At 47.3% G+C, this 24697-nt stretch overlaps 2 protein-coding genes across 10 annotated transcripts in view; both read left to right on the top strand.

The window, feature by feature from the left end:
• Positions 1 to 6480, top strand: part of SEZ6 (seizure related 6 homolog) — a 44527-nt gene extending 38047 nt beyond the window's left edge. The window contains exons 6-17 of one of the 3 annotated variants that reach the window (XM_036269378.1): positions 854 to 1022; positions 1155 to 1321; positions 1831 to 2025; positions 2267 to 2405; positions 2516 to 2712; positions 3315 to 3509; positions 3921 to 4112; positions 4216 to 4413; positions 4684 to 4722; positions 4973 to 5090; positions 5175 to 5277; positions 5458 to 6480. In XM_036269378.1, the coding sequence (XP_036125271.1) occupies positions 854 to 1022; positions 1155 to 1321; positions 1831 to 2025; positions 2267 to 2405; positions 2516 to 2712; positions 3315 to 3509; positions 3921 to 4112; positions 4216 to 4413; positions 4684 to 4722; positions 4973 to 5090; positions 5175 to 5277; positions 5458 to 5487 (1742 nt within the window). In that variant the 3' untranslated portion in view covers positions 5488 to 6480. Of the gene's footprint in view, positions 1 to 853; positions 1023 to 1154; positions 1322 to 1830; positions 2026 to 2266; positions 2406 to 2515; positions 2713 to 3314; positions 3510 to 3920; positions 4113 to 4215; positions 4414 to 4683; positions 4723 to 4972; positions 5091 to 5174; positions 5350 to 5441 lie in introns of those variants that run through there. The other 2 variants (XM_036269377.1, XM_036269376.1) reach the window with 2 other exon arrangements.
• A 2988-nt stretch (positions 6481 to 9468) lies between these two features.
• Positions 9469 to 24697, top strand: part of PHF12 (PHD finger protein 12) — a 43525-nt gene continuing 28296 nt past the window's right edge. The window contains exons 1-3 of one of the 7 annotated variants that reach the window (XM_036269837.1): positions 9900 to 10096; positions 10250 to 10351; positions 10743 to 10924. In XM_036269837.1, the coding sequence (XP_036125730.1) occupies positions 10031 to 10096; positions 10250 to 10351; positions 10743 to 10924 (350 nt within the window). In that variant the 5' untranslated portion in view covers positions 9900 to 10030. Of the gene's footprint in view, positions 10352 to 10742; positions 10925 to 16210; positions 16478 to 19301; positions 19524 to 21214; positions 22451 to 24697 lie in introns of those variants that run through there. The other 6 variants (XM_036269840.1, XM_036269838.1, XM_036269835.1 and 3 more) reach the window with 6 other exon arrangements.

The following is a 24697-nucleotide window of genomic DNA, read 5'->3' as shown; positions in this document are numbered from 1 at the left end:
TGAGAGCTAGCAGGATCCGAGGCTGTATGTCCGGGAGAGGAAAGTGCTGCCTGGAACCAGCCATACTCCTCTTGCTTGAGATCACTTCACTGGTCCCACTTGACTGCTGGGAGTCTGTGGCCAACTCAGCAGTTCTCAGTGATGGGGACAAGTGAGCTGCTCAGCCTCTCCTTGCAAAAGAGGACAATCCCAGGCCAGAGGAGTCAGTGCTGGAAAGGCCCTAATGAGTCAGCCCAGAAATGGCAGTGGTAGTAATGCTATTTCAGAAAGTGTTCAAGGCCATTACCTGACTAGTCAATGTCTGCTCCGGGCAAAAGATTTGAAGGTGAATGACATGCACATCCCTGATCTAGTCCTACGCTCTTTGTATTCAACAAATACTGAATACCAATTCTGTGCCTGGCCTGAAAAGACTGGCCCCTGCCCCAGGGGATCCTAGTTAAGGGACATATCCAAACAATAACCGATTTTAGGAAGTGGCAGGAGGTAGAAGTAGCAGATACACCCAAGAAGGTTGGAGTCCTGAATAGAAGGCTTTAATAAAGTCCACCTGGGAGCAGTTAGGGAAGGCCTCTCAGAGGAGTGAACAGAGAGGGAAAGAGACTCATCCAGGGCCACAAAGGTAGGCCATGGCAGCTCTACTACTGTCAAGGGAGTTTTCCCAGAGTTGTGAAAGGTTAGGAGGCAGATTCTGGAGCCCAGGTTGCCTGGAGCTGCAAGGTCACAGGGGCAAAGGATTGACCTTCAGCACCATGAAGGCAAAGATCCCTGATGCCCCACGCATAGGACAAAGCTAGGAAAGTAAGGAAGGCTTGTTAGGCTCCTAGCCCACAGCTCTGCCCCTTTCTCCCAGCTGCCTGCGGTGGGGTGATCCGCAATGTCACCACTGGCCGCATTGTCTCTCCTGGCTTCCCGGGGAACTACAGCAACAACCTCACCTGCCACTGGCTGCTTGAGGCTCCGGAGAGCCAGCGACTGCACTTGCACTTTGAGAAGGTTTCCCTGGCAGAGGATGACGACAGGTGAGAGGATGCCCTGGTGGGATGGGAGTGCCTGGCTTGGTAAGACCCTGCTGGAGGGACAGTATACAAGCATGGGGCCACACCTCACCTGGGTCAGTAACCAGCCATGCAACTGCCACTCTACTGACCCAGGCTCATCATCAGAAATGGGGACAACGTGGAGGCCCCGCCTGTGTATGATTCCTATGAGGTGGAGTACCTGCCCATTGAGGGCCTGCTCAGCTCTGGCCGACACTTCTTTGTGGAGCTCAGCACTGACAGCAGCGGGGCAGCTGCAGGCATGGCCCTGCGCTATGAGGGTGAGCCTGGCGGGGCCAAACCTGGGGGGAGGGGCTAATGGGGGACTTGGGCCTAAGGTCTCTTCTCTCACACCCTCCCCCTCCATTCCATCATCACTCCTTCCAACTCAACCCTTGATCACCTGCACTAAAGCCCTCTCTTCCCACCCCAACCCAAGTCCAGGATTCCTTTTCTGAAGAGCAAAAAAGGCCCCAATTCTTAGGGAAGGAGAATGCTGCAAGAGACCTTCTAGAACCACTCATGCATGCATGCATTCATTAATTCATTCAAAACATTTATTGAGTGCCTTCTATGTACTAAGCACAAAACTAGGTGCTGTAAATACAATGGTGATCAAGACAGCTTCCTGAGCATAATAGGGATGGGTGCTCTGGACTGTTCCTGCTCCCTGCTCCAGGACATACATTTGTAGTCAGGATGAGAAAAGCCCTGGGGAGGGAAGTAGGACATTTGCCCCCTATGCTTGCCCCAGTCAAGGCTGAGCTGGGCTGGGCCCTGTGGTTTACAGCCTTCCAGCAGGGCCATTGCTATGAGCCCTTTGTCAAATACGGCAACTTCAGCAGCAGTGCACCCTCCTACCCTGTGGGTACCACCGTGGAGTTCAGCTGCGACCCTGGCTATACCCTAGAGCAAGGCTCCATCATCATTGAGTGTGTTGATCCCCATGACCCTCAGTGGAATGAGACAGAACCAGCCTGCCGAGGTCAGTAGACACCAGCAGATGGGCCTGCCAAGGGCAGGGAACAGGGTGGGCACCAGGGAACCAGCCTCAGAGCCTGGGGCCACAGGGGCCCAGTGACATGTGTCATTCAAGTTTTCCCCAAGGGAGAGGTGGGGACTCCCAGCAATGGGTAGGCACTCCTGTGGGCAGATGGCAGCTCCAGGACATGGCACTGGGGGGAACGCGGAGGGGACATGCCTCCCGGGCCTCCCCTGTCTTCCAGCTGTGTGCAGTGGGGAGATCACAGACTCAGCCGGCGTGGTGCTCTCCCCCAACTGGCCGGAGCCCTACAGCCGTGGGCAAGACTGCATCTGGGGCGTGCATGTGGAGGAGGACAAGCGCATCATGCTGGATGTCCGAGTGTAAGTGCCCACTGGGCTCAGCAAGCCAGCTCCTAAGCAAAGAAAAGATCTCTTGCCTAGCCCATCCTGGGGCCCCCAGGCCTGCCCTCCCTGATAGTCCTCCTCCACAGGCTGCGCATAGGCCCTGGTGATGTACTTACCTTCTATGATGGGGATGACCTGACAGCCCGGGTCCTGGGCCAGTACTCCGGGCCCCGAGGCCACTTCAAGCTCTTTACCTCCATGGCTGATGTCACCATCCAGTTCCAGTCAGACCCTGGGACTTCAGTGCTGGGCTACCAGCAGGGTTTTGTCATTCACTTCTTTGGTGAGTTTGCCTCTACCTTACCCCGTGGCTGAGGGAGAAAGGATGCCAGAATGCAGACCCCAAAACATAGCAAGTCAGAGAGGCCAGGGTGATGAGGAGACTGAGTGCTCTTATCTGACAAGGGAAAGCTGAAAACATTCCAGGTATCACCTGAAGCTAGTCTTGTTCTCCATCTTCCCCCAGGGCCCAGTAGGAGAAAGGCAGCCTTCTGTTGGAGCAAGAGGGATTTATAGGCAGCAGGAAAAATTTCATAACAAAAATAGTGAACTAAAGAAAGGTATTCAATGCTACCTTTCTGATAATCTTTAATAGGAGTGAAAATTTCCCCTACTTTACCTGGCCCCTTTCAGCACTGAGAAACTGGCCAACATGTATTTGGAAGTAAGGTCAAAGTCTAGATAATAAACCATGAATCTAGGAGACAGAGTCACATCAGCGACAAATAAGGAGGGCCCTTGAGCGAGGAGAATGAATTGCTGATCTTGTCCAGGCCAGGCCCAGGACAAACTGGCAGGAGCCGAGTATCCTCAGGGGGAAGGAGGCTAGCACAGTTGCTTCAGTGCTGGTTGAGGGTCTGCCTCTTTCTGCCCCTGTGTCCCTAGAGGTGCCCCGCAATGACACATGTCCAGAGCTGCCTGAGATCCCCAATGGCTGGAAGAGTCCATCACAGCCTGAGCTGGTGCATGGCACTGTCGTCACTTACCAGTGCTACCCTGGCTACCAGGTGGTGGGATCCAGTGTCCTTATGTGCCAGTGGGACCTAACCTGGAGTGAGGACCTGCCCTCCTGCCAGAGGGGTGAGTGAACCTGTTTCCTATATGCCCCTCCCCAATGGAAACTACAAGCCTCTCTCTTGGACTATGAACCAGATTCCAGCTGTTATTAGCTAGTATTCTTGAAGTTCCTTCACCTCCCATTGCCTCAGTTTCCTCATCTGTGAAATGAGACAATACCTTTCCATAGGGTTATCTACTAAGTACTCCAAGTATTTCATTCCTGGTAGATGGCCAATCAATGTTTGTTGACTAGCATGGATTGGATTGGAAGGGGACAGATGAGGGGATACACCAACAAAATGGTAGTGATAGAGAACTAGAGGGTAGAGCTACCTGGCATGAAGATGTTGGCTGCCTGGAACAAAGTCAGGGTGGACTGGCTTTTGTTGATTCTACTTGAGCTACTTCCTTCCCATGACCCCCTACCATCAGTGACTTCCTGCCATGACCCTGGGGACGTGGAGCACAGCCGACGCCTTATATCTAGCCCGAAGTTTCCTGTGGGGGCCACCGTGCAGTATATCTGTGACCAAGGTTTTGTGCTGACGGGTAGTGCCATCCTCACCTGCCATGACCGCCAAGCTAGCAGTCCTAAGTGGAGTGACCGGGCCCCCAAATGTCTTTGTAAGTGTCAAATGGGAAGGAGGGGAAGCCTCTGGTAGCTGATAAAAGCTGCCTCTGGAAGCTAGGGGCCTGGCGCCCTCACTGGGCTCTGCCTGCTTCGCAGTGGAACAGCTCAAGCCATGCCATGGCCTCAGTGCTCCAGAGAATGGTGCCTGCAGTCCTGAAAAGCGGCTTCACCCAGCGGGGGCTACTGTCCACTTCTCATGTGCTCCTGGCTATGTGCTGAAGGGCCAAGCCAGCATCAAGTGTGTACCTGGGCACCCCTCACATTGGAGTGACCCCCCACCCATCTGTAGGGCTGGTGAGTGCCACCCCAGATCTCTGCCTGGCCCATAGGGCTGCTCTGGCAAAGATGTCAGACATTGAGAACCAGAACACCCTGCCCATGCCCCTTAATGTCACCCTTGGTCTCCCCAGTCTCTGCCAGATTTTCCTGACTTGGTGACATCAAGACAAATTCTGGGGTGGGCTATCTTTGGGCAAATCCTTCTCACGATCAGCCCACTCCCTGCCTTAGTGGTTTGGCCTGTTGGGCTCAACCACTGCCCTTGGCCCTCCCCTCTTGTTCCAGCCTCTCTGGAAGGGTTCTACAACGGCCGCAGCCTGGATGGTGAGCCCCCACATTTGAGGGCCAGGGAAGTAGTCTCTTCCGCTGGTTCTCCCAGATCCCAGGCCATTGGGTTCCCCAAGGAGGGAGGGTAGAAGAAGAGAAAAGTCTGGGACTAGCTGGGGAAAAAAGCTCCTTTCCTGCCCCCAGCCACCTGGAAGTAGCTGATGGCTGGATGCCCCTGGGCAGAAGTGAGGGGCTGTAGGCTTTAAGTGACAGACCTTTGCCCCAATCCCACCCTCTGTGTTTTCAGTTGCCAAGGCGCCTGCTGCCTCCAGCACCCTGGATGCTGCCCACATTGCAGCTGCCATCTTCCTGCCACTGGTAGTGATGGCACTCTTGGTAGGAGGTGTGTACCTCTATTTCTCCAGGTGAGTCTGGCTTCCCTTCCTACCCTGCATACCTAACTCACTTCTGGCCAGCACTCTGGCCTTACAGGCTTCTCTGTCCCATAGACTCCAGGGCAAAAGCCCCCTGCAGCTGCCTGGAACACGACCCCGCCCCTACGACCGAATCACCGTGGAGTCAGCATTTGACAATCCAACCTATGAGACTGGAGTAAGTACTCATGCCAACCTTAACAACCTATCCAAGACCCAATTCTATGCTCCCTTGGGCAGGTACCCCTGAGGGGCCTATTAAGTCCTCTTGCACTTTCCCTTTCCCTTGGGAAGGTGGATTATGGGCTGGCAAACTTTATACAAGTTTCCAACTCCCAGCAGTCTCTTTCCTTTGCAGGAGATGAGAGAATATGAAGTATCCATCTAGGAGGGGGAAGCCAACTCAGCCCTGCATCACAGCCCAGCAGCAAAGCTCCCAGCTTCCTGCTATCCCTCCACCTCCTGTATATACCACCTGGGAAGAGATGCCACTAATTCCCTCAAGTTGTGCCCTTCTCTGCCTGCAATGCCCACCAAGGCCTATTTTCTTGGTACCACTGCCTACTTAGGGCCCTTCCCTGGGTCCAAGTCAGGGGGCATCTGCCTCTGGGCAGAACACAGCTGGAGCATATACATCAAGAACCAGTTTTCTCCTGACCCTCCTTCATGCCCTGCACCTCCAGCCTGGAATTCACAGGCAGAGTGGGAGCACTGTTCTCCATGTGACTACCACCAGCCCTGGCATATAGCACCATGCAACTGGATTAACTTTATGACGGCAGAAACTGCACCGGGGTTCTCCTCACAAGGCCATCACCATTGGCCAAAACTGCTCTCAATAGTGACCTCTGGGTAGTCCTGGCATGCCAACATTAGCCCCTCAAGGAAGTCTCTAGTCCTTCTCTATGGCCCTGGGAATGGACAGTTCTACTCGTGTCCCTTCCCAGTGGAGGCAATTTCTAAGGAATCTTAAGGGGGTTAGGAATCCTACCCAAGCTCAGGTTGGGCTTCCCCAGGCACTCATGCTCCACACCAAAGCAGGAAACCCCACTGCTCCCCTACATCTTGAGAAAGACTGCCTCCTGATTGGCAGCCTCTTTCCCACTAGACCCTCCTCTAACCCCAACCAATTGCCAGACTCCCCTCCAGACCACCGTCTTGGGGTAAGGGAAGTGGGCAGGCATATTCTGGAGAGGAGCAGAGGTTTCAGGGTAGAGGAAGATGGCATGAAACAAGGGGACAGGGAGCCCAGGGAGAGGTCCAGGAGCTGGCAATAGGCCATTTTGTACATGTAATGTATTATATGGGGTCTGGCCTCCAGCCAGAGAACAATCTTCTATTTCTGTTGTTTCCTTAATAAAATGGTGTTTTTGGAAAAAAACAACAACAAATAATCAATGGCCAGGTGGCTGGTGCTTTCTTGGAGGGAAGGGAAGTGGGAGATAACTGGGATATAGACTTCAGGACCCTAAGGCATGCTGGACACATCAACTAATTATCCCAAGATTTTAGCAAAAACCAGTTACAGGTGCTACAAAGATCACTGTCCCAACAAGGTCGGTGCAACAGATGGCAATGAAATGTGAGGTCCAAGTGGATGGTGTCACAGGAGTGTGAGAGCCCACAAAGTCAACTGTCTCATTTCTCCCTCTTTGCCAGATCCAGAACTATAGGGAGGCAAACTCCCAAGCCCCTTCTCAATGTCACTGTATTGCTGACAAGGCCCAGAAAGTCTGACACACCTCTTCTTTCTTAGCTAGCAAGACTCAGGAAATTGGAATAGGAATCAGAGATAACCTCTAAACATGAGGCTCTAGTCTTCTTGGCCTCAGAGAATATCCATACGGTCAGGAGCAAGGACAATAAAGCTTGAGGTTTGGCTCCTATGCTAGCAAAATCCTTATTCGTGGACTATGGAAAGAGGTGGCTGGATAAAATCAGCTTAAGTTTTCGAAGTTTGGTCCCTCCCAGTCCCTGTGCCCATTCCCTATGGCCCCAAGCACCTCCTGAAATGAAAGTGTTTGCCCACCCTTGATCCACAGCATGGAGTGTGCTCTGCATGGCTGCCCTCCAGAATAAGAGCAAAAAACAAGCAACAAGGAATTAGGGGAACTCAGAAGCCAAAAGACAAAATCCTTGAAGGAAATAACAACAGCAGCCAGCACCTTCTGTTTCTACAATCTTCCAACAAGGAGGTATTAACCACTCATGGCTGTCCACCTCCTGGCTCTAGCAGAGGCCACCTTGAAGAATAGAGAGGCTCCAGTCCTGGCAAAGTGCAGTGCCTAGATTAGCCACAAGAGGTCACTTCTGAAGGTATATATATCCCACCTACCCTCTCTCAATACGCCTTGAATAGCCAGGGCTGGAGCTCTCCAAGGTGGCACCAACTCCTGGCTCCACTGGACTGACCTCACCCTCCAAGTTCAAAAAAGGTGTGTGAAGTGATTAGTTCTCCTGGCACTTGTCAACAGAGCCAAGTATTATTTCCATCATTTGTCCACAGCCTGCTCCAATTCTCAATTGCAAATGATGGTGTTGATCAAAGTAAATCTTTGCTCACTGGGCTTGTGCAAATGGCTTATCTGCCCTATAATGCCTTCAGGCTAACAGCAACACAGCTGGGTCGTGAACAGTAGGAAGGAAGCCAGTAAGAAAGAGCACATGAGGCTCCACCTTCTGAGGGCATGAAATATAGCCCCAGATAAGATGAAGTCTGGCCCCTTCCATACACCTAGCTCAGCCCTCCTCTTTCTGAGGGCCACATCTCTGGCCCATACCTACTATGATTTCTTGTTTGCTGAGCTTGGTAGAGGGCAATGGTAAGGCCCATGACCTTATCATTCTTACCAGGCACCAAGAGGATCATCAGAAACCTAAGACCACACACTGTCATACCAACCTATCTAACTCATCTTCCTCACTATCCCAAAAGAAGGAGCAGCAACAACTCCTCACAGGCAGTTTGGACAGTGTCCTGGCCTGGGAATCAAGAAATTTGTTTCATTCCTCGGTCTGCCATAAATTGAACTAACAAATCACCACTCCCCTCTGTGCATTTGGAAATGAGGGGATCAATACAGATGGTCTTTAAGCCCTTTCCAGTTTTATGCTTCTGAGAATGCTAAGTATACCTCAAAAGTGATCAGCACCCAGCTACCGGGTAACAATACCATCTAAATGCCTAGGGTCGAGCACAATGATGCGACTCCCTTCTTCATTGTTTCATCTACAGTCGGCAGATAATTGGCCATCTCTGAAGGCGATACACAGGGGGAAGGGTGGGCGCCACGGAGGTAACATGAAGCCACTCCCAGAACTCGAGATGAGGCCTTCACACTACAAATCCCCCAGCATACAGCACTTCTGCTCTCCAAAGTATCCCTTCCTAGCAGGCAATCACTTTCTCGGAGTCCATCCTACAGTACAGTGCATCGCACGCACATAGAACTACGACTCCCACAATCCACCAGACCCATCGCGATTCTTCCTCCCAGGGTGCAATACGCTCCCGTTAGCCCTTTGGATCCTTTGTGCATTGCAAACTGGGAGTTGAAGTCCACTGTAGGCAGGTAGCTGGGCGTTGTCAACATCATAAACTCTTCGCTTTGGGCTTCCTCTTGAAGAGCAGTTCTCAGGGACAGTAATCAAAAGATGGCACTAACAGGCATGCAAAACTCTCCATGGTGTCATCACTACGCAAGGCAGAGATGCTGAGGCTAAAATTAACTGCTGGTAGTGGGAGGGAAGTGGGAACAGCAGCCATCCAACCCGACACCAAAAGCATCGTTTCACGTCGCGATGGCTTTTCTTTTCTTTTTTTAAGAATATGGCGCCTGGTCCAGCCACACCTGACGCCGGAACCAAACAGTCCAGTACAACATCTCTAGGAGTACTGCTGTCACCGACAGCCTACCAGCTCTAGTCAACACAACACCTTAATCCTTCCTGTTCATGCCTGTGGTTTCCAAGGACATGTTAGTCTATATCCCATTACCAAAATGGCGAAAGGAGAACCATTCTTGTTAGGGCCTGCAGGTGACAATACGCCTGCGCGAGAGGCGGCACTGTTGTTGGAGGGCGGGAGAGACCCATTCTCAACGCGCCTGCGTATTCTTGGTCCATACATAAACGCCAATGGACGGAGAGGCCCCATGTTTCTGCGGCTGCGCTGTGACCCTTACGAGCTCTCCCAGGCGCCTGCGCGAGACCTCAGGTCCCGCCCTTTTATCTCAGTGCGCTGGCGCAGGGCAGAAAGGCCAGGGCTTCGGCGCTTCAGAAGAATGCCAGCGCGGCTGCGCGCTGGGGGGTACCCCCTCACTGCGGCTGCGCGGGAGCCCGGCCGCCGGCTGTCACTGCGGTTGCGCGCGGCGAGCGGCGATCCCCGGGCGCCTGCGCGGGTGGCTTTGCGGGCGCTCGCGGTAAGTTTGCGCCAAGTGCGCGGCAGCCGGGACGCAGACGGCGGCGGCGGCGAGAGGCGGAGCCCGGGGACCACCCCCCATCACCCTCCCCGCAGTCACCTCACGTACCACAACCTCACCTAACCTCTCACCCCCCCTCCGATCCCCCCAACTCCGGGATGGCAGCGCCCGCCAGCCTTCCCTGCCGGACCAGCGGTCGCCAGCGCCGGCTCTAGCTTGTGGGACTAGGCCCCGCCGAGGCCTGACCCCCCGGAGCCGGGACCCACCGTGCAGTCAGCCGCCGGGCCGGGGCTGAGGGGCCGCTCCCCCCTCACGGCCCATAGGGAGGACGCTGCCGTCCCGGGGACTGGGGGTCGGGGGGTGGGGGGGAGCCAGGGCGAGGAAGTCGGGACCTGTATTGAGAAAAAAGAAGGGGGGCCGGGGTCAGGAGCGCCCCCTCCTCCCGCTTCCCCCCTCCCCCCGGGGTTGGGGGGGCCCGAGCAGAAAGCGCCCAGCTCGGGAGGTGGATGAATGTGGGAGAAAATGGAGACCAAGACGATCGTGTACGACTTGGACACGTCAGGGGGGCTGATGGAGGTAAGAGTTGCCCTCCTCATCCCCTTCCCCCAGCGCCGGGAGGGAACCTCCGCCCTCCGCCCCACAAAGCCAGTCCTGAGCTCGCAGCGCAAGAGGGCCAGGGGAGGAGGGGGGTTCTTTTTCACCCAGACTCTCCCATCTTTGCAATTTGAGGGGGCCGAGCTCAGCCTCCGAGGACGTTTGCAGCAGTTTCACCCACCCGCCGTCCTCGATTTGCTCACCCAAGGCACCAACCCACTCCATCTCGTTGCACCGGTGGGCCTCCCCACCCCCTTCTTGTCTGCCCCTTTGTGCTTCCCCCAGCACGTCCGGGTACCGGGCTTCAGGCCTCTCCCGAGCCTGGCTTTGGAGTCCCCCACTGTCCATACAAGGAAGTGGCGAGCAGAGAACCGCGCACCCTTTTCCCATCCCCCTACCCCGATTCTCCCCATTTGGAAGAAGCTGTTCTCGTTGTTGTGCTGGAGGAACACGGTTAGGGTGGGCTCCTCCTGGTTCCGGGGGCTGAAAGGTTCTGGGAGCTGCCTGGATGGGAGGAAGAAGGACAAAAGGGGGGAGAGGAGTGGGTGACGGAGAAGCCGCGCCGGGGGGGCGACGGACAGCCCGGGATCTCCGAGTGTGCACACACGCCGTTTGTATGTGTGTGCAGCAAATCCAAGCTCTGCTGGCTCCCCCCAAGACGGACGAGGCAGAAAAGCGAAGTCGGAAGCCTGAGAAGGAACCCCGGAGAAGCGGCAGGGCCACCAACCACGACAGCTGCGATAGCTGCAAAGAAGGTGGTGATCTCCTGTGCTGTGACCATTGCCCTGCCGCCTTCCACCTCCAGTGCTGGTAAGGTCTGCGGACCCCTTTGGAGCCCCATGGCGGACCCTTGTCGGCACATTCCTTCACCCGGCCTACCCCTGCCTGCCAAAATAACGGGCGCTTGCAGCCGCTAGATGACTTTCTGTAGCCGCTGGGGCGAGCGCCTCCCCGCCCCCAGGTGTCTGCCGGGATCTGGCCGTTTGGGGGGGAGGAGCAGAGATGGGTCCGGGCCCCGAGGTGGGGATTGGGAGGAGTGAGGAGAGCCCCATCTGGGGCTGGAAGTCACTAGGGAGCGGGGACTGAGCCGGCAGGGCACGGCCGGCCGGCGGTGGCGGGGGAGGAAGGGGAGGAGCTCTGGGCCCTGTGCCGCTCGCCTGCCCCGCGCGCCCGCCGCCCTCGGGCTCCGGCCGGGCTGGGCTCTGCTCCGAGTGGGTGCGCGGAACCCTGTCGCCCGAGCTGCCCTGGTCTAGACCACGGGGACCCTGCACCAGGGCGCTTGCAGCTGTAGAAGGAATCATGGAGGGTGTCTCTCGAGTCCGCCTCTTCTCGTCTCTCTGTTTACAATATGGCGACCTGCCTTTAAATTATATTTTTATTCTCAGCGCCATTTTGGCTGCATATATGATTTGCAAACGTCTCCTGGGGAACGGTGAGGTTAGCCCCTGAGTCCTTTCTGCAGAAGCTCCTCGGAGGCCGGGACTGGGATCTCGCCGCTTTGGTCCCCATTCTCTGCCGTCGCTTGCCCCCTGTTGCCTTTCGGAGCTGCCTCTCTCTCTTCCCCCGCCCTGCGCGGCCGCCTCCTAGGAAATCGGGCCGGGTTAGACAATTAAAATTGCCCTTGGGCGCCGATTTCACTTATCCGCTCTGGATTGGCGAGCCCTTCACTGCAAACTTCATTGTTGCTGGGGCTGGATTGTATGCGGTGGCTCCGTGAGGACATTTTTAGGAGCAGAGAGATGGAAAGCTGTGGATTTCTTTTTACACCCCCGCTCCTTACTGAACTCGAGGGGAGGGAGGGGAGATACCGAAGAGAGAGGGAGGGACCTGGGTTGAAGGCCCCTTGCTTGATCCTATCCTCCTCAGCAGCTCAGCCCTGAACAATCCAGCCAAGAAGAGTTTGTATTCCAGTTTCTGCTTGGAGAAATTACCTCTGCCCTCCACAAAAATCCCATGTCTGTGCAGGAAACCCAGATTAGGTCTCGTTCTATTTTTCAGCAACAGTTGACTGAGGCTGGCATTTGTGAAAGAAGACAGGCTGCAAAGAGAGGGGTAGGAGAGGGGCTGTTTGGTGTGTTCCCACCCGTTTTTTCATGTCATTTTTAGCCCTCTGTTTAAAAAATAAAAAGTGAGGTTTTCCTTAAATACACAGTGCCATTCAAATTCAGTTTCTCAGTTTGTGGAATAGTGCCTACTATATATTTGTACTAATTGCAGGTTTTGGAGCATTTAAACAGGTGATTGATACTGGGCAAATTAAGTCTGTGGTCAGAAGTTATGTAGGCAGCTCCCCTTACCAATCCCAAGATACTTTTGTCCAGGAGGGTGCTCCATCTTGGCTTGTAATACAGGGACGAAAATGATTATCCTGGAGGAAGCTTTGCTGCTAGCTTTAAACTTTTTATTATGAAGTGACTAATACCAGCAAGAAGGGTCTGGGTTTTATTCTGTGCTTCCTATAACTTGTAATTAATTCACCTGGAGAAAAAAACATCTCTGCAAAGTTTCCTGCGCTATTCTTGAGAATGGAAGCAATTTGTACCTGAATAAGTTGAGTTTCTCACCAGTTTTTCCCAGTTGCTTACATTTTTTTATTGTGCTTACTTGATATATATACCAGGACTGAATTGTAGATTGTTTGATTTTAAATTTGGGTTAATGTTTACCTCTAAGATAAAGTTAGTGTTAACCAAGAATAGTGATCCCATATTGAGTTAGAATTTAATAAGCTCTTTATTGTTTTTAGTTTCATTTGTTTAATAAAGCATTTGTTTATCAGGCATGGGAAAGGTGTAGTGTTTTGCCTGACATTGGGCTTTTAAACTCTGAAATCTAATCTCTGAATCTTTTCATTAGATGAGTCTAAGTCTTGTCAAGTTGTACAATTAACAGTTTCCTGTAGCTGGGGGCAGGGGGGCTTTTTTTCTTTTTCTTTCTTTTTTTTTTTAAGCTGTTGGTGAGATTCAGACTTGCCCAGACTGTGCATTTCATTTAATATTTTTTATAAGACCATGAATGGGAACTGGTAATCAGAGATTTGAGAATCCTAGTAAATGAGGCACGGCTTGTTTCACATCTCCAGTTTTCCCTTTGAAGATGCCGGTATTGAATGTACCATTAACTTATCTGAGTTATTATGTAAATCACAAAACATGTGAGATGTTGGTACAAAGGCAGGAAGCATTCTTTCGAGTGTGGCTTATCCCACTTTCCTGCCTCCCACCCTATGTTCTTTCCAGCACAAGTGAAGTACTTCATTAACCATCTCAACCAGAGTGTCTAGGTCTAGCAGTTAATGGTCTCAGAAAATTTTGATTCCTGAGTGTGCTCTCCTTAACTTGTCCCATTATTGCTTTCTTGTACCACGTGGGGGTGAGGTTAGAAGGTATGGCTATGTTTTATCTTGCTTCCCTTTTTAACTAGCTAAGACTGGATTATTTAGATAAGCATAGTGTGATAACTTTCCTCATGTACAAAATGTACAAGAGTGAAGATGGAATTTTGCAAACCCCGTAGGTCATAACTGCAGTGCTGCTGTGGGTCTCCATTCAAAGCTCTGAGACAAGTCCTTTTTCAGTCTCCAGTGTGCCTTGCCAGCTTGCCTCACAGTGAACCGGATCTAGTAAAAAGTTCCAGAAGTGATTCTAGGCAAACTTTACCTCCTGGGCTTAGTGACAGCCACAACCACAGGAGATTTTTCTAAGATAAACTGCTGAAGGAAATGACTGGTCAAATAAGCTGTTTTAATTGTCTTGTCTTTCCTCGGGGGCCAGTACTTTATATGAAGAACAGTCCTCTCCCAATTAGACTGGGAGTCCTATTTCTGGGCTTTCTGTAATAATCTGGGTGAGGAAATGAATTTTCCTGTGCTCAGTACCGTAACTTCACTAAAGAATTAAGCTTGAGAAGCTAATGATGTTTTCATATTTGTCTAAGTGATAGTGTAATCATTTTACCAAAGTTTAACTGGTTATCAATTATTCAAAGTGGTAGCAGGGGTTACTAAACCTGCCCCTGGAGAATTGGAAAGAGAGATCTTTTAAGTGTTCTCTGGTGAACCTGACTTTTATTATAATTGTCATGTTATAAGTTGTGTCTTCTGAAAATACTGGTCTCCATGGACTGGTTCCGAAAACATCAGTTAAAAAAAGAGAGAGAGAATAGCTGGTGGAGTTGTAGTTGCTGGTGACCCATCTTTCTGTTTGATGTGGATAGAATTGTTCTCACTGATAAAGTGAGTACCATAGGGCATTGATAATGAGGCTGACTGGAAATTGGATGGTTTCCTCTGATTGCTTTCTCATGGCATTTTGTTCCAGACTGAGACCAAAACGGTCTGATTGAGAAGTGCATCTACCTCAGCAGACCTCAGCATGGTTGCTTCCCGTCAGACAGATTTCTGTAGCATTTGCCTCCGCATGTTATATTTGGAATTGTTGGCCGGCTTTCCTCTCTCTGGTGTTGGCAGCAAGATCCAAAATGAGGTTTTCGAAGAATGAGAGTAAAAAGGTCTCTGTGCACAGGCAAAACTAAGCTCAGCTTGGAGTTTTGCATATTTAATTTTCAGTGAGTCATAACAAGAAAGGTTTCACACATAGAGTAGAAAACTGCCTTGCAGAAAATCTTCACTGTGTGAATTTTAAAGAGGTGGTTTTTCTGATTTTGTTGTGTTTTGCTTCTCATTAAAATAGTGTCAGGCAGGTGATGAATTAAAATACATTTGTGTTAACAGTGACATGAATCTGATGTTTCTGACATCATAAGTGCTTGGAAGCCTGGCACTGAGGAACTGGAGGTGACAGCATCAGGACTCCCTCCCTTCACCCTGCCCCCACAGTAGTAAAATGATTGAACAATAAGCCTAATTTGGTTTTGTGTGTATTTTATATATTTACTTGTGCATTTGCTATGTTGCATTAGAAGCTGGGTTTGTAGTATTGCTAAATGGCCCACGCAAACAGGGAGGGTCCATTGCCAATCAACTTCAACTCAATATCATATGGGGCTCAGGGGCTAATTCTTGTGACATGGGTGCTTTAATACAAAGATAAAGGATAATCACTGTTTAAAAAGATAAGAATGATATTTGGTATGAGGTGTTTGCTCACAAAATGTTTGTGACCCAGATGGCTTCAGTTGAGAAAGGAAGCATGAGAAGTAGTAAAAGTGGGAAAGGAGGTAATACTCCTCAAAACTAATAGTTTTTGTTAAGGCAAGTACATAGTGTTACTGTTCTGTAATTAATCTAATTAATTAATTAGCCATACTCCAGTGAAAGGTAGGATGTAGTTGTAATCTCATTGATCTTCTGCTGTTGCTTAAGCCTCTCAAAGCACTTTACAGATATGCTCCTCTGATATATTAGGACCATTTTTGGCCTTTGTAAATTATTTTTGTATTTCTTCATATGTAAATGTGTAAAGATATGTTTAGGTACGACCTTTACTTTTAATATGGAGATGGATTTGTGTTTATTTTTTTAAGTTCTTAACTATGTCTCCAGGAGAATTTTTTGAAAACCAAACCATAAAATAAAGATAAATTGGGCCCTGGCCTGGTAGCTCAGTTGGTTAGAGCATCCTCCTGATGTGCCAAGATTGCAGGTTCGATCTCTGGTCAGGGCACATACCAGAAGCAAACAAAGAATGTGTAAATAAGTAGAACAATAAATATCTCTCTCTCAAATCAATAAATAAAAAAATAACCCTGGCCAGTTTTCTCAGTGGTTAGAACCACTTGGACCAAAGGGTCATGGGTTCGATTACTGGGCAAGGGCATTTACCTGGGTTGCAGGTTTATCCTTGCTCCATCAGGGTCTTGTGGGAGACAACCAACCCGTGTGTCTCTCTCACATCGATGTTTCTCTCCCTATCCTTTTCTTTTTTCCACTCCATTTTTGAAAATCATTGGGAAAATATCCTCAGGTGAGGATTCACACACACAAAGAAAGAAACACTGGTTTTTATTAAGCTCTGAGTGAAAGTGCAAGTGATTTTCAAAAGGTCTCAGTGGGTTTTCAAGGTTCATCCTTGAAAGATTTATCAGTACTGTTCCACATATGGATAGAATACATTTATTTATTCATTCATTAGTTGGTGGACATTTGGGTTGTTTCTGCTTTTTGCTATTGTGAATAATAATGCTATAAACTTTTGTGTGAACACTGCTTTCATTTCTCTTAGGTATATATTCAGGAGTGGAATTGCTAAGTAACTCTTTCATTTAACATTTGAAGAACTGCCAGATTATTCTCCAAAGTGGTTGCACCATTTTACATTCCTACCAGCAGTGTATGAGAATTCCAGTTTCTTCACATCTTTTCCAACCCTCGTTATCATCTGTCTTCTTGATTAAAGTCATCCAGTGGGTACAAAGTGCTCTCTCACTGAGATTTAGATTTCTGTTTTCCTGCTATCTAATGATGTTGAACATCTTTTCATGTGCTTATTGGCCATTTGCATAGTTTCTTGGAAAAATGTCTATTCATATTCTTTGCCCAACTTTAATTGGATTATTTATTTTCTTGTTGGGTTGTAAGAGTTTTTTTAAATACTCTAGATACAAGTCCCTTGTCAGATACATGATTTGCAAGTATTCTCTCCCGTTCTGTGGGTTGTCTTTTCACTTCCCCTCTCTTTATTTTTCAATTTTTGAATCTTACCTAGGAAAAGGTGATAGATTTAATCACATGTTAATGTCTATGCCTGTATGATCTGTGCAATGACCGTGAGTAAAGGGTTTCTTCTGTGAAATCCAGTCAGGATGGTGCATCTCAGTAGAGAGAACCTTACAATGGGCTTTGGTGTTATTTCAACTTTTCAGAGTGACCTGTCTCAACAAAGAAGTCTAAGGCTGGAAGTTACCCTAGAGGAAGTATAAAAAAAATCCACCATCTGCCTTAAGGCAGGATGCCCACCCAGCACCCACGAGCCACAACAGAAAATTTCTCTGTAGGCACTTCTTATACATGGGGGCTCGTAGTTTAAGGAGAAATATTTTAATTGCCTCAGTTTGACTGGTAACTGCTTGGGGTGGAAAAAACTCCAGATCAGTTAATGAACCAGTCAACAAGGTCAAAAAGTTTTTTTGTACACTGCAGTGAACTTACTTGTTTATATCTGTCTTTGTGTAAGCCCAGGTAAAGTAAAATAGGGAGAAAGTGCAGAGAATATTTGCCTGCAGGTTTTATATAACTTGTAAAAAGAAACAGTCTGGCCCAGCCAGTGTGGCTTGGTAGTTTGAGCGTCGACCCATGGACCCAAGAGGTCACCGGTTCGATTCCTGGTCAGGGCATGTTCCCAGGTTTTAGGCTTGATCCCTGGTAGGGGGCGTGTAGGAGGCAGCCAATTGATGTTTCTCTCTCATCAATGTTTCTCTCTCCCTATCCTTTCTTCTCTCTGAAAAATCAGTAAAAACATATTTAAAAATAAAAAGAAACAGTCTGCTGTGATGCTCCCAAGAGAATTTTTGCTGCCTAGAAATGCAGATGCCCTGCTTCTTAACAGAAATGGGTACATCTTTTCTTCCACAAGTGACAGGGCAATAGAGTATAAATGAAGCTGAATGTTGTTTGCTTTTGGTTATTGGTAAGAATGTTGAAACCCATATCTGAACTAGTACATACACAACAATTTCTTGGGTGTATAGTTAAGCAGACCACCCTAGTGGAAGATTCTGGTTGGTGTTATTATAGCACTTATTATAACGCAGCACAAGCTCCTGGAAATGCATTCATATTTTAAAGTGCCAGAGTATTAAGTCACCAGAGCAAGGGAAAAATAAAGTTTGTTTTCCCACCTCCATGGTGCTTTTCCTTTGACTTAGAGTCCCCGGGGAGTACAACATGGCCAGCTGCATTGCCGTTCAGTGAGTGACAATTATAAGAGCACCTCTGCATAATGCTATCCTCCCAAGAGACAGGACAAGAGTACAGCTGTCCCCCTGCCAGTTTCCTGAAAGAGGAGGACATTGTATTCAGTGCAAGTCCTAGACCAAATTTCAGAAAGGCACTTTGGTACTGCGGATTTGTCACCATGCCCAGGACGCATGCACAGGTCACTAGCTGACTGCTTTTCCCATGACTTGAGAACAGTTAAGAAGAATAAGGTGACTTCTTTTTCTGCCTGCCATTTATGGATAACAAAATCCTTATCCTTTAAGCCTAAGGTTATTTCTAAATCTAGGTCTCAGCAAATAAGAATAAAAATGAAGTTCTAGCACATTTGTGTAGGAGACAAAAGACACTAAGAGGTACAATAGACACTGATAAAAAGAAATCATTGATTTTACCCATCAGCAAAAAGGAACTTGGTTACTACATAGAGCTGTTGGTGAATTCACAGTAAGCAAATTCCAAGTATACCCTGCCAATTAGTAAAAATTTTCCAAGTAATGAAAAACTCCACTTCTTCAAAGAGTTCCTTTCCCTTTTGCAGTTATGTACTAAATGCTCATTAAACTATAGTTTCTGACTTGCAGTAGTCAACATGGGATTTTTTTTTTTTTTTTTTAATCCTCACCCGAGGACATTTTTCCATTTTTTGTTCAGGTAGAGTGGGAGAGAGAGGAACAGAGAGAGAGAGAGAAACATCGACATGAAAGGAACACATCGAGTGGCTGCCACCTGCACGACCGACCAAGGCCGGGGACAAACTGCATCCGAGGTACGTGCCCTTAGCGGGAACCGAACCCGGGTCTCTCTGGACCGCAAGCCGACACTATAACCGCTGAGCCAAACCGGCCAGGGCTCAACTTAGGATTTTTTGACTTCATGATAGTACAAAAGCAGTACACATTCTGTAGAAACCAACTAGGCTAAGCTATGATGTTCAGTAGGTTAAGTGTATTAAATGCATTTTCTACTTACTGTATCTTCAATTTACAGTGGATTTATCTGGATTTAACCCTATCATTAGGTCAAGGAGCATCTGTACTTGAAAGCCAGAGGCTGACCCATTTCCTCTGTTCACGACTGCATAATACCTAGTGGTATTACAAATGAGAATGTGCAAAGATAAACACTGTTTGGGGAACAGAAATTGTCTGGATTCTTCCAAATGGATGATACCTCTGTTAACGCAAACACAGTGACCATTCCTTTCCTCCTTAATTACATTTGCTTTCCTGTATGTTAATAACTTTGGTGTTTAATCTTTGCCCTTCCCTTATTTTCTCACAAATTATACAGCTTATCTCTCAGAAGATGTTTCCCAGTCTTGAAAGGACAAAAGACAGAGTGACTGCAGGGCAGGGGAAAACTCTATGCCTAAACCAAGCATCAAACTTTCCCACTGATTTGGGCTTTGCATGAGGCACTTTTTGAAATAGCCTGAATGAGCAAAAGAGGACTTTTCTGCAGGGTTTGAATTTAACTATATAACCCAAAGATACCACTTCACCTCTTGACCAGGTAGGGATGGAGGAACCTCTCAGAATTAACTAGCAAGCTTGAGTTCCAAGGTGAAATCCTGTTTGTGGCAATACAAACACATTTACAGGCTTCTATCCAACTGTGATATTCAGAGATATGTTGAGTATTATTTTTCTCTTGTCTGCCTTTGTACAGAGAAGCTAGTGAAATGTACAGAACTTCAAATGAGTTTAGATAAGTTTCTGCATTACAAACTGGGCACTGTGGAGCTACTCTTGTTCTGCTTTCCACCAGTCATGGGCTCCTGTTATGAGCTGGTAGCTTTTTGTTGTTGTTAATTTTTACCCAAGAAGGATATTTTTCCATTGAGTTTTAGATAGAGTGGGAGTGGGGGAGAGAGAAACATTGATGGGAAAAAGACACATGGACTGGTTGCCTCCCATACGCCCTGGCCGGGGCTGGGTATCAAACCTGCAGCCCTTTGGTCTGGGGGCTGACGTTCTAACTGCTGAGCCAGACCAGCCAGGGTGAGCCTGTAGCTTTTTAATTCCCACATTCGAATGTGAGAATTAAATCAGTAGAGTTCTACTGATTCTTGGTTTTAATAAAACTCTGGAAATATTAGAAGGAAACTCTACAGTGAACTTTTTCCATTGACAGTCATCAGTTATTGGTTAAAATACATTATGAAGATTATATACCATTAATCTCATTAAATGTGTATAAGCCTATAGCTTTTCATAGTTCCATGCATAGATTTACTACATTCAACTTTCTTTGATCTTGACATTTTTGAAAGAGAATCTTAAATTAGGAAGAATTCTGTCACTAATTGATAAACATTTTGTTTTGTTTTGTTTTATTTTGCTTTACCCCTCTGCAGTCCTCTTAGTTTTGCCTGTCACAGATGACAGCCATTCTAACGCCTAATTTTATAATATCAGACATCTTTTGACTGCAGGCTGTAGTTTGTAGGTGTTGATGTAAGCTGAAGAGTAAGAAAAGTGTCTGTAATTTAAGTTATAGGAAAGAGCTCATGTCAAAGGCTTGTGTGCTTACTACACACAAGCTTTCCTCAAATCTTACCATTTTTGTGCACACATTCAGGTCTTTAGGGTGATCGTTCTTTGATTAAGGACCATCTGTGAAAAAACTGGGCCAAAGGGAAAAATCATCATGCTCTGTCTCTGAGAAGTATGTTCAACTTCTAAATAGGTCACTGGGGGTATAACTGAAAGGCTTCAGCAGCCCAAGTCAGCACTTAGCTGTGGCATCAAACCACGACGGCACAGTTTGACAGCGTGCCCAGGAGATTACTTCAGTCATGTAGGGCAGGGGGAGCTTTGAGGTTTATGGGTAAAATTGGAGGGGAGAAGGTAAGGGTAAAAGAGGAAGGGAATACGTAACCCTGTGCTATTTTGATCCAATAATAACATTATTTTGCCTCTTTCCTTTTTTATTTTTATTTTAATTTTTTTTTAGAAGACCTTGTCAGTAAATGAAGCAGAAATCCTCCTTAGGGAAAAGTAGCTGGGTCTTAAGTAGAAACCTGCTCTCTATATACAGGGTGGAGCAAAAGTAGGTTTAGAGTTGTTTGTTCAGAAAATATTAATTAATAAATAATAATACAAGAGTGAACTCTGTTTCACATACTCACAACTGTTAACCTACTTTTGCCCTACTATTTAGTTGGATTTCAAATAAAGACATTGTTGGTGTTTTTTTTTTTTAGTTTTCCCAGCCTTTGTAGGATTTTAAATTCAATATCTATAAGATGTAAATTGTTCCAGATTCCCTGAGCTGTGTCTGCAAGAATCGTGTGGCCTGGCTGTTACCTTGCTCATGATAGTCCACTAAAATTTAGGCACAGAATAATATTTAGTTTTGTCGTTCTATTTCCAATGGAATGTTCCCTAGGAGTCTTACAAAGTGACTGTTGAGGCCAGAATGTTGACTCTTCCAGAACAGGTGAGCTAAATCTGTCATGAGGTGAATGAATGGAGCCCATTTTTAAATGTTTATAGCCAGCCCATTTTCCATTCTAGAGAAGCCAGGATTGCAAGATTAGCCAAACCAGTAATAGATCAGGCCGTGTAGCACCCAGGCTCAGCTTATAGAGAAGTTAGCAGAAGCAAACACCTGGTATAACTGTTAGTATTCTACCCTTCCTCTCCCTCCTTTCTTTGCACAAACTTGTAACCCTCTTCTCCAGGTGTCCTTCACTGGGAGGATGTTACAGGCCAGCTTTACTTAGAAGACAATAAAATTTGGGAGCACAGTCAGCTAGTTTGAAAGGATTATATGCCTGTGGAAATGACGCCACTAGCTAAGTTTCTCAATGGGGTATTTGTAATGGCCTGGCACTTCATTGGTCTTTTTGTTAACATTGCTACTAAGCCTTTGTATGAAAAACCAGCAGTCCTTGTACTTTTTATTTTGTGGCATTAGCCGTATTTGAGTCAGTAACTGGGATGAAAGGGAGGGTAAGGTATTAGGGTTCAGGGACACACACACACTCCCACCTTTTCTCTCTCTAATATCCTTCAATATGATCATCTTTCCTGCCTTTGAATGGTAGACCATACTTGAAGATAAAAGCTGATGACCACACAAGTATCCAGAGGAAGCTTACTATTTCTGCTGGCATTTAAATTTCATTGAATTTTGTTCCCTTGAAACATAGACCTTTAAATTTGGGTGTATTAGTACAGCTTTTAATTTACATTTTAAAAGATATTTTCAAGTTAAATTTTACCCAGGATCTCTTAGGTTTTCCAGGACAGTAGCTAGTTTCAATTTATAAAAGGCTTCTTTTCTGTGATCATAGGTCCCTTTATGGAGGCTGAGACCTGATTGTAGTCCTGCTAGCAGTCATCTTTACTCCTGTTTTGGCTAGTATCTACATATTTCCTGAGCTGACCAAGGGCAGCAGGGCCAGTCTGCAGGAGTAGTCCTGTTCTGAACATGTACGGTATTGTCTTTTGCAGTTGGTATTACACAATGCCCTTAAATAAAATTGTGTGATTTTTATCTGGTAGTGGACCTCGGATGAATGGGACCCATGAACTGTGAAATTAAAAACTGAAACTGTTCAGTGATATTGTTTGCTTGCTGAACACCCCACCACCACCAAAAAAGGGAGGTGATATACAGATGATGGTAGGAGGCCAGTGAGGTCTTTCTTAGTCTAACTGATATTTTATTTCATCTAAAACTGCCATATATGGCTAGAGAACATCTGATGCTTGGCAAATGATAGGTTCTGACAGGAGGAACTCTAGCAGTTCATGCAACTAACCTCTTTTAGGAGAGAACCCAAATGGAGAGCTGTTGGCATATTGTGTACAGATATGCTGTCTGCATAGTGTTCCTATTAAATATTTGTGTTAAATAGAATATTTTGTCAGTTCAGGAAGAGAAAATGGAGTGTGTTCTTTCTTAAATATTTTCTGTCACTTGCTTCCTTTTATCCTAAGACATACACCAAAGCTTTTGGTTTAGTTAAGTGATATTTTCATACCTCTCTGGCTGCCTTTGGCTTAAGTTTTAAAATGTCAGTGTCACCCTGCCTGTGTGGCTCACTGGTTGAGCGTCAACCCATGGACTAAGAGGTCACCAGTTTGATTCCCAGTCAGGGCACATGCCCAGGTTGTGGGCCCAGTCCCCAGTGGGGGGCATGTAGGAGGCAGCCAGTCGATGTTCTCTCTCATCAATGTTTCTATCTCTCTCCCTCTCTAAAAAGCAATTTTAAAAAAACAATTTTTAATGTCAGTGTCACTCAGCTGGAAGGACAGTTGCAAGCTATACATCAGGAACCTAATTTATTTTTATTTATTTTTAATATATTTTTTCTTTATTTATTTTAGAGAGAGAGGGACAGAGAGATAGAAACATCAATGAGAGAGAACATTGATCGGCCGCCTCCTACATGACCCCCACTGGGGATTTGGCCCACAACCAGGGCCTGTGCCTTGACCGGGAATCAAACCAGCAACCTCTTGGTGCATGGGTTAACGTTCAACCACTGAGCCACACTGGCTGGGCCCTAACGTATTTTTAAAAACAAGTCCAGAATGCAACTGCGTGTTGTAATGTGAAAACTAGGTTCTTGAAATCAAAGGCAGTCATTCTGATTTTCTATCTTCCTCCACCTGTCCCCTCATCCCTTTGTTCTTTTGTTCCCCTTCCCTATATCCCTTCCAGTTCCATATTGAAAAACTGCTTGTACCGGATGGATAATTAATGCAGAGCAACAGGTCCCACTGGTGGGGACTAAATCTGAAGTAAATGTTAATGTCGTGCAGGTTCACATGCATTAATAAGTGAGGGAGATGAGTGAGGTTAGACTCAGATCAGCCATACTAGTGTATGACTTGAAATAGATCCTCTTAATTAGAGAGCCAAGAACCATGACAACTACCAATGTCTTCCACCTGCAGTGGTGAGCTGCAGCCTCATTAGTGAATGAAAGAGGCATTCTCAATTAAAACTGGATCTGTCCTTTAGCTGTAGTTGGGGTCATCTGGCTCCAGGCTTTGAATATTTGACATGGAGAGGTCTGTCATTGCAGGCTTTACAGTTAACTGAGAGGTGTGTATTTGTGGGTTTCCCTTCAGTAACTCCCAAAAGAGACCTATGACCCTCATCAGTGATGGAGACAGGTCATTTGAATTTGCTTATGGGAGTTTAAATGCTAGAGTCCTACTGCAGAGGTTGGCTGTAGGAGTTTTAGTTTTGAAAAATTAATGTCCTTGACCAACTTTCTAATTGGTTTGTATACAGATATTACTGTTAACAGTTTATAGGCCCTCTTAGGCCTGACAGAGAGCCACACCAGATTCAGAGACACATATCTTTTAATTGTATAATCTCTAAGATTTAGATCTCTATTGTTATGGACTATTTTATAGCTAGCAGGATGTCTTTAAGATCAGGTAGTGGTTAAAATCAATAGCAAATTGGAAAGCAGTGAACAGGCAGGCACTTGCTAGCCAGAAATTGCAGTCCAGCACTTTTTAACAAGTGATCTGGCCCTGGCCGGTTTGGCTCAGCGGTTAGAGCGTAGGCCTGTGGTCCAGAGAGACCCAGGTTCAGTTCCTGCTAAGGGCATGTACCTCGGTTGCAGTTTGTCCCCGGCCCTGGTTGGTCGTGCGGGTGGCAGCCACTCGATGTGTCCCTTTCACGTCGATGTTTCTCTCTCTCTCTCCCTCTCC

Source organism: Molossus molossus, unplaced genomic scaffold (genome assembly GCF_014108415.1).
Source record: "Molossus molossus isolate mMolMol1 unplaced genomic scaffold, mMolMol1.p scaffold_m16_p_19, whole genome shotgun sequence".
Classification (NCBI taxonomy): Eukaryota; Metazoa; Chordata; class Mammalia; order Chiroptera; family Molossidae; genus Molossus; species Molossus molossus.
The sequence above is the reverse complement of the archived record's forward strand: the minus strand, read 5'-3'. Positions and strand labels throughout refer to the sequence as shown.